Source organism: Netta rufina (assembly GCF_964035555.1).
Source record: "Netta rufina genome assembly, chromosome: 1".
NCBI lineage: Eukaryota > Metazoa > Chordata > Aves > Anseriformes > Anatidae > Netta > Netta rufina.
Window position 1 is genome coordinate 154022017 of NC_140123.1, and position 9318 is coordinate 154031334.

Here is a 9318-nt window from a genome sequence, read left to right on the forward strand (position 1 = left end):
AATGTTTTCTGTATCAGATAATGCTATTAGTTGACTACTTGATATGATTTCTGTCTCCTACTTTAACGCTGTGAAGAACTAAAATAGCAGAATGGTGTTTCCCATAGTTCATTTAAGGTACTGCTGCTTAAGCAGCTGGAAACTGTAGCGATTGCTTGAGTTGTAATAGTGGGCTTACTTGATTCTTCTGAATTGCAATTCTTCCTTTCTTCCTCCAGAGTCAGAGTGGTGCTGCGATATTTCTCTAAATACGGTTCTTCATCAGCTTACCAATACAGAGATTTTGTTGTGCTATAAAACAGATTCCTGTACTTGTGTGACTATTCTGCTAAACTGTTGTCAGTCTGTAGTAGCAAACAGCATACTTGTCCTAGAAGTGTTTGCAATACCCAGGGTGTTTGAAGATGAAGCCCAGTGACCTGTGTCAATGCTGTGTCCTCCAGAAGCTGGAATAATCCTGAATCTGGCTTAATTTAATTTTGTAGCCTGCTGGAATTAAATGACTACCTTGGATTCAGTTCTGAAAATCCCTAGTTACAATTTGATACTCTCATTTTGCAATATATACTGGAAAATAAATTCCAAATTTCCTATGGATTAATGAATCCTGAGGACTTGGATCTTCTTAAAATCAGTTACTGAGCCCGGACTCTTTGGCTGTTGTTTTCACAGAATGTAAATGCTGTTCTATTCTTCTGTCAGTACGCTTTGCAGTTTAACTCACTTGGAAATGCAGCTTTCATTCTGCTTTCTTTGAAAATTGGTCAAGAGTGACAGAAAAGGTACTCCTTTTGAAGAGGCAGTAGATGGGCAGCTGTTTGTTCCTTGCCTCTCTCTTCTTTTTTTTTAAATCAGGAAAGAGAGGGATTTTTCCAGCCCAGCTGAATCACATGTGACTTACTAACCCAGAGCAAACTTGTTTTTCAAGCTATTTGTGTAAATTTCAGACACCCTTACACCCATGTGCTTTCCCTGGCAATAATTTGGGTTTATTCCTCTCTGCTACCTCAACGTAGCCTGAAAAAATAAATTTTTCCCTCAAGCAACAATTTGCCTGGAAGGAACAGTCAGGGAGCAACTTGTTGGGGTAGCACGGCATTTATTTTATTGTATGGAGTTACGGGATCACTGATAACTCTGCCTTCGTTGTCTTTCCAGGATTACGACCTGTGCATCACCTGCTATAACACTAAGAATCACGACCACAAGATGGAGAAGTTAGGCCTTGGTCTAGATGACGAGAGCAACAACCAGCAGACTGCGACCACGCAGAGCCCCGGTGATTCGCGGCGCCTGAGCATCCAGCGCTGCATCCAGTCTCTGGTCCACGCCTGCCAGTGCCGCAATGCCAACTGCTCGCTGCCGTCCTGTCAGAAGATGAAACGGGTTGTCCAGCACACCAAAGGCTGCAAACGCAAAACCAACGGCGGGTGCCCCATCTGCAAGCAACTCATTGCTCTCTGCTGCTACCACGCAAAGCACTGCCAGGAGAACAAGTGCCCGGTGCCCTTCTGCCTCAACATCAAACACAAGCTGCGGCAGCAGCAGCTTCAGCACCGCTTGCAACAGGCGCAGATGCTCCGAAGGAGGATGGCGAGCATGCAGCGGACCGGTGTGGTGGGCCAGCAGCAGGGGTTGCCCTCGCCCACACCAGCCACCCCGACGACTCCGACGGGCCAGCAGCCCCCGACGCCGCAAACCCCGCAGCCCCAGCCTCCGCCGCAGCCCGCCTCGCAGCCTCAGCCCGCGCCTCCCAACAGCATGCCGCCCTACTCCATGCCGAGAACTCAGCCCCCCAGCGCTGTGTCCCAGGGCAAGGCAGGCGGCCAGGTGACTCCTCCGACTCCACCCCAGCCACCTCAGCCGCCGGTTCAGGGGCCTCCTCCAGCAGCGGTGGAAATGGCCATGCAGATCCAGCGGGCGGCGGAGACCCAGCGGCAGATGGCCCAGGTTCAGATTTTCCAGAGGCCGATTCAGCACCAGATGCCCCAGATGCCGCCGATGGGAATGAACCCTCCGCAGATAGCCAGAGGTCCCGGCGGCCATATAGATCAAGGCATGGGGCCGGCAGGAATCCAGCAGCAGCCGCCGTGGGTGCAGGGGGGCTTACCCCAAGCTCAGCTGCAGCCGGGGATGCAGAGGCCATCCATGATGTCCGTGGCCCAGCCGGGTCAGCCGATGAATATGGCACCTCAGCCAGGGATGGGTCAGGTCCCTGGCGCCGCTCAGCCCAAACAACCACCTCTGCCCCAGGCAGCCTTACAAAACCTCCTGCGGACTCTCAGGTCTCCCAGCTCACCCATGCAGCAGCAGCAGGTGCTCAACATCCTTCACTCCAACCCTCAGCTGCTGGCCGCTTTCATCAAGCAGCGGGCTGCCAAGTACGCGGGCTCCCAGAACCCCCAGGGGATGCCGGGGCAGCCCGGAATGCCCCAGGGGCAGCCGGGGCTCCAGCCGCAGCAGGCCATGCAAGGGCAGCAGGCGGGGGTGCACCCCAACCCCGCCATGCAGAACATGAACCCCATGCAGGCGGGCGTGCAGAGGCCCAGCATGCCGCAGCAGCAGCCGCAGCAGCAGCCGCAGCAGGCCATGGCCGGGATGAATCCTCAGGCGCAGCAGATGAACATGAATCACTCGGGGATGGCTCCCCAGTTCCGCGACCTCCTGATGAGGCGGCACCAGATGATCGAGCAGCAGCGCCAGCAGCAGCAGCAAGGAGCGGGACCCGCGCTGGGGCCGGGGATGGCCAACCACAACCAGTTCCAGCAGCCCCAGGGCGTGGGGTACCCCCAGCAGCAGCAACAGCAGCAACAGCAGCAGCGAATGCAGCACCACATGCAGCAGATGCAGCAAGGAAACATGGGACAGATAAGCCAGCTCCCCCAGGCGATGAGTGCAGAGACAGGAGCCAGTTTGCAGCAGGCTTTCCAGCAGAGGCTGCTTCAGCAGCAGATGGGGTCCCCAGCTCAGCCCAATCCTATGAGCCCCCAACAGCACATGCTCCCCACCCAGGCCCAGTCCCCACACCTCCAGGGCCAGCAGCTCCCTTCATCGCTCACCAACCAAGTGCGTTCTCCGCAGCCCGTACCCTCGCCGCGGCCCCAGTCCCAGCCCCCCCATTCCAGCCCGTCCCCCCGGATGCAACCTCAGCCTTCTCCACACCACGTCTCCCCGCAGACCAGCTCCCCACATCCAGGACTGGTAGCTGCCCAGGCTAACCCCATGGATCAAGGGCACTTTGCCAGCCCGGACCAGAGTGCAATGCTTTCCCAGCTTGCTAGCAATCCCGGCATGGCAGGCCTCCATGGTACAAGCGCCACGGAACTGGGGCTCAGCTCCGAGAACTCAGACTTGAATTCAAACCTTTCACAGAGTACACTAGACATACACTAGACACGTTGTAGCATTTTGGGAGCAAAAAAAGAAAAAAAAAAAAAAAGAAAAAAAGAAAAAAAACTTATTTTCTCAAGACTTTTTGTACTGAAGACAAATTTTTTTGAATCTTTCTTAGCTAAAACAACATTTTTCCCTGGACACATCTGAACTCTGCAGCAGTAGTTTGTGGTTTTAAAAACAAACCAACAACGAACCTGAGGGACAGTAGAGTACAAAGAATATATTTTTGTTATGGCTGGAATCATAACCAGTCCTTTTTCTTGTTTTTTTTTTTTTTTTTTTTTCCTCGTGTGCGTTGGGGAGGTCAGGGGAAGAGGGTGATCTTTTGGCTGTTCACCAAAGGACACCCTACTCATGCCTCCAATAGGTTTTATTTTTTTTTTAAATTAATGAAAATATGTAATATTGATAGTTATTATTTACTGAGGCAGATGGTAAACATTTTCCCTATTCTGGTTTTTCTTCATGTCACTGCAAAAAAACAACAACAAAAACATTTTAAAGACAACAACACAGGAGAAACTATTCCTAAAACCGGAGGACAAAAGGGGTTAATGTTGCTTTAAAAATACATTACATATATAAATATATATATATTAAAGTAAATACCAATCTTTTCCTCTTTGGTTGGAAATATGTCAATTCTTTGAAAAATGTAAAAATATTAAATAACTCAGTCCCCTCCTGAAGTCTACTTTTGTCCTCCAAGAATTTTCTATACAAGAGTCTGAGCTTAAAAAAAAACTTCAAGTATTAAAATAATTTGTACATGTAGAGAGAAAACAACATTTTTGCAAATACACAGGGGCAGCTGCCAAATGGATGTAGTATATATATTGTGGTTTCTGTTTTCTTGAAAGAATTTTTTCGTTATTTTTACATCTAACAAAAGAAAAAAAATAAAAAAGAGGGTAAGAAACAATTCCAATGGGATGATTTTAACCTGAGAAAGTCCCTGGGGTTTCTTCTTTATGCTTGCTTTCTCTCTCTCTCTCCCATGCCCTTTTCCCACCCTCTTCCACCTTCTGTAAAACTTGAAAATAGAAAGCAAAAAACCCTCAGCTGTTGTAAATCATGCAATTAAAGTTGATTACTTATAAATACGAACTTTCGATCACTGTATAGACTGTTAAAAATTGATTTCTTATTACCTATTGTTAAATAAACTGTGTGAGACAGAACGCCTGTTTTTAATGTTTCCCTTCGCTCCAACATGTGTTGCTTGTTCATAAACTGGCGGGGTGGCCGACTTTGTGCTGCTTCCCGTGTTTGCTGTTGAGAAGTTGGAGAGCTATTTAATGTATATGACTGTTTTAAAATGCAAATCTATAATAAGGGACGTGGAGTGACGATTAGTCTTATAAATGGACGCTTTGGGTACAACTCTGCATTCGCGTTTGTTCGTGGCATGTATTTTACCAAAGAACCGAGGTCTGACCTCAACAGTTGTGCCAGTCAGCTGCGCCGCACCCTGCTCAGCCAGGCTGGGAGCAGCTGATGTTCAAAGGACCTATTTTCCATTTGGAGATGAGAACTATTGTTTGGATATGTGACATTAAAAGATCCTATTTCACTTGGAATACATTGTACAACTTTTGGCACCAAGGCGGGGGCGTGAGGTAAGCTTGTGTGGGTGTCCCCATAGGCACTGCGCTGGGACGGCTGCAGGTCAGGCACCTCCGTCTGTTTTGGGGTTTTCCTGCACAGAAATGCTTCAGCTGGGGCATGCGTGTGTAGCAACCCCAGTTGTGTGCAACTGCCTGCACGTGGTGTTAATCCTGTCATGTCAAAGTCGTGTGTTGTGTGGTGGGTCCCTTGCGGGCTTCCCAAAACACTGCTGGGTGCAGAGGGAGTAACTTGTGCACCTGGGAGACCTGGGTCCAGGTCTGGAAGTCTGGTGTGGTGTGAGCATTGCTGTGTCCACCAAACCCCAGCAAATGGTGTGAGCAAGCTGCCCTCAGGGGGAAAAAGGGCTGGCGGAAGATGGGGGAAGCTGGATGGAAGGGAGCTGCAGCCAAGTGTTGTCCAAGAGCAATGGTGTCTTGCAAAGTGGATGGATGTTTGAGGCTGTTAGAAAATGGGAATAAAATGCGTGGTATTTGGGTATAAGCACCAGTAGATTGATTGTCCTGTGGATAGAAAGGTGTACTTGATAGCAAAAAGCCTTCAGCAGGATGGTGGAAAGTCCCTGGAAGGCTCAGAGAAAAAAAACAGCCCTGTGCTTTGGCATTCTCCCATGAGGGCACGGCCAGCTCTGCACCAAGCCCCTGAAGCCCCCAATTCCTGCATCTGCAGTGGGAGGCACTGAGAGAAGCAACCACAAAGCCCCATGTTGAAGGCCAGGGCAGTGGAGTGGGATGGTTGAGCCTTGGGTTCTCCATTTTAGACAAAGCTTGCATCCTTCCCCGTACCCATGCAGAGCCTCATTTTACTTTGAGCCTTGGGCCTTGTTAGGCTGTAGCATAAATGAAAATCCTTTTTGACTAGACAAGTATAAAGTGTACCCGGCTTTCTGGCTCGTGTATGCTTTTTGTATATCCCAACTTACAGGCTTGAATGCAAGCAAACTTTTCCGATGTTAGCACAAAAAAAAAAATCTGGTTTGAATTTGTCCCGGCCTGCATAGCAGCATCTGGCCCTTGCTGAAGTGGGGAAGCTTCAACACCTGGCAGAGCAGGTTTGATTCAAAGAGCCACAAATCTTCCAAACTTGAACATCAACGCGGTGACTTGCTGAAGCATCACCAAGATGTTTCATGTGAAAGCACAGCTGCTCTGTCTCTTTCGTAGATGCAGTTTGTGAGCCAAGTTCAAATGTTTTATTGAGGTGGTGCGGATGATTGGGGACTTTGGATTTGCATGGGGTTCCTTCCCCCTTCACTGCTCTGCTTTCCCTGATCTCAGCAGAGAACCAGAGCCCACCAGCTGAGCCAAACCACAGCTGACTGGGGAAAGGGTGGGGCTCCAGCATGGCAGTAGGTTGTTAGCCACTTGGTCCAGCAAAAAGAACTCCTACACAAAGTTAAGAATTAATCACCAATTAGTGTTGAAAAGTTTTAGCAATACAAAGATTTATTGTCCAGCTACAATGTTACTAAGGCTTAAAGTAAAATTGCATGCAGTTCAGGGATGTCTGCACCAACTTTCTAGTGTCTGCCCCTTCCACTGCCACTGACTGAAGTTGCAAATGGGGCAAGCTCACAGTGAGTTTGTCGGGGAAGGAGTATAGTGTTCATGGTTTCTCCCTCAGTTATGGGATCAACTGTAAAACAACAACAACTACTATTCTCACTTGGTTCACTTTTCCACATTATATACACATTTGCTGTTTATGGAGTGTTGTCTGCATGTTGCACGCTTCTTGTTATATCTAAAACTGGTTCTACCTAGCTCCCAGTTGCTCCAGTGACTTGGTTACTGGTACCTTGCAATAGCACTGGGCAGTGGCATCTTGCGACTGTGTCTGCACCGCCTCCCTTGTTCTAGCATCGTAGATCCTCCACTCAGCACAACGACTCCTTGCAGAATCACAGAACGGCTGAGGTGGGCAGGCACCTATGGAGATCGTCCAGCCCACCTCTGTGCTCAAAGCAGGGTCATCAAGACCAGGTTGTACTGGGCCGTGTCCAAAGGAGTATCTCCAGGAGGTGCTGTGGCCTTTCCAGGCAACCTGGTCCAGTGCTTGACCACCCTCACAGGAACTGAAGTTTCTTATGTTTAAACAGAATTTCCTTTGTTTCAGTTTGTGTGCGCTGCTTCTTGTCCTGTCCATGGGCACCACTGAGGAGAATCTGGCTCCATTATCTTTTCTTCCCCCATCAGGTAATTATCCACACTGGTATGATCCCCCTAAGCTTTCTCCAAGCTAAACAGTTCCAACTTTTCCTCGTGAGGGGTGTGCTTCAGTCTCATAATCATCTTCACAGCCCTTTCAAGTGGGCTGTCTCCAGTAGCTGTGTCTCTTGTATTGGGAAGCCCAGAAATGGACACAGGGGTGGACTCACCAGTGTTGAGTTAGAGGGGAAGAATCACCCCCCTTGATCTGCTGGCAATGCTCTTTGCCACAAGGGCAAGTTGTTTGGCACGTTGTTCAACTTGGTGTCCCCCAGGACCTCCAGGTCCTTTTCTGCAAAGCTACTTTCAACCGAATCAACTTCCAGCATGTGCTGGTGCCTGGGGTTGTTCCTCCCCAGGGGCAGGACTTTGCACTTGTCCTTGCTGATCCGCAGGAGGTTCTTGTTAGCCCATTTCTCCAGCCTGTCCAGGTCCCTCTGGATGGGAGCACAGCCCTCTGGTGTCTCAGCTGCTCCTCCCAGTTTTGTGTCTGCAGGCTTGCTAAGGCTGCACTCTGCCCCGTCATTGAGGTCACTAATGAAAACGTCTAACAGTACCAGCCCCAGTACCGACCCCTGGATATACTGCTAGTGACTTGCTTCTGCTGGGCTTTGTGCCGGTGATCCCAAGCCTTCAATTCACCTCACTATCTATCTAGTCCATGCTTCCTCTGTTTGTCAGGATGTTGTCAAGGACAACGTTAACAGCCTTATAAGTCCAAAATAAACAACATGCGCTGCTCTCCTCTCGGTCGCCAAGTCAATCACCTCATCCCAGAAGGTTGCCTAGGTGTGATTACCCTGTAATCCATGCTGACTGGCCTCAGTCACCTTGTCCTTACTGTGTCTGGAGATGGTTTCTGGAAGAATTCCTGTCACCTTACCAGGGACTGAGGTGAGGCTGACTGGCATGTGGTTCCCCAGATCCTCCTTTGAGGCAGGACTCTCATTTGCTCTGTTCTGCTCCTCAGGAACTTCCCCCATTCACCATAACCTTTCAAAGACAGCAAAGATTGGCCTTGCAATGTCATCAGCAAGCTCCCTCAGCACTCAGGGATGCAATCATCAAGTCTCACAGACTAATGCGTGTCTAGTTTGTTTAAATGTTCCCTAGCTGGATCCTACTTCACTGACAGAAGTGAAGATGGTGCTCTAAACATTCCCAGCAGGTTCAGGCAGCTGCAATTGCTGATGACAAAGAACTTCAGAGAGACACCCAGATGTGCTGACTTCCCAGAAAAGCTAAGAGATTTCCCCACAACACCGTCCTCCCAGAACTTCCTTATTTTCACTTTTGCTTTCGTTGTTACGCTTGGGTTGGGCCCCCTTCTGCCGTGTTTTGTTGTTGCCAGGATCTCTCCTTTCAAAGCCATGCTGCAACATCCACCAGCCAAATTAGTCCGTCCTGTCCTCACTTGATTGTCAGTTGTCCCATCCCTCACCTGCTGTTCCTAGTTTAAAGCTCTGCTCCCCAGGTTGGGCAGCTTAGCAAAGATGTTTTTGTCTCCCCGGTCATGTGGATCCAATCTCTTCATGGTAGCCTTTGATCCTTGAAGAGTTTCCCACGGTCATAAAAGCTAAATCTCTGGTGTGCCGCTGCATTGTTGCTCCCCCTCAAGCAGAAGACCCTATAATTATGGCTACTGCATCCAGAGCCATGAAGCCGTACTTGATATGCTCGAGGTCTACCCTGTAGATCTGCAGGTGGAGCAGAAGACATCTTGGTGCCAGAAGTCACGAGCTTCCAGCTGCCTTTACCACGGGAGTCTCTGTGTTCCCAACTTGATGGGCACAGACTTCAGAGAAGACAAACTTCGGAAAGTGACGGGTCTCCAAGAAGATGCCATCACGAGCCAGCCTCAGCCAGAGTGAGAAGCCATGAATGCTGCTCACAGCCTGAGCCTTGCAAAGCTGTATCCTCACCCAGGACAGCTCAGTTTGGGTAGAGGCTTGGATTTACAAGAAGAGCTATTCCAGGGGCTGCTGGAGGCCATGCCCCATGGCCTGTTACTGCCTTGAACGCCTCCTGAGCTTGCTGCTGTGCAAAGCCCTGCGTTAGCCACGCTCTGGGTGCTGCGCTCTAGGCCCAG

General features: G+C 49.5%; 1 protein-coding gene across 2 annotated transcripts in view; it reads left to right on the top strand.

The window, feature by feature from the left end:
* EP300 (EP300 lysine acetyltransferase) overlaps positions 1–4815 on the top strand; it is a 62913-nt gene extending 58098 nt beyond the window's left edge. For both annotated transcript variants that reach the window (XM_084303447.1, XM_084303448.1), the window contains exon 31: positions 1159–4815. In XM_084303447.1, the coding sequence (XP_084159573.1) occupies positions 1159–3393 (2235 nt within the window). In that variant the 3' untranslated portion in view covers positions 3394–4815. The remainder of the gene's footprint in view (positions 1–1158) is intronic.
* Positions 4816–9318: the final 4503 nt, after the last annotated feature.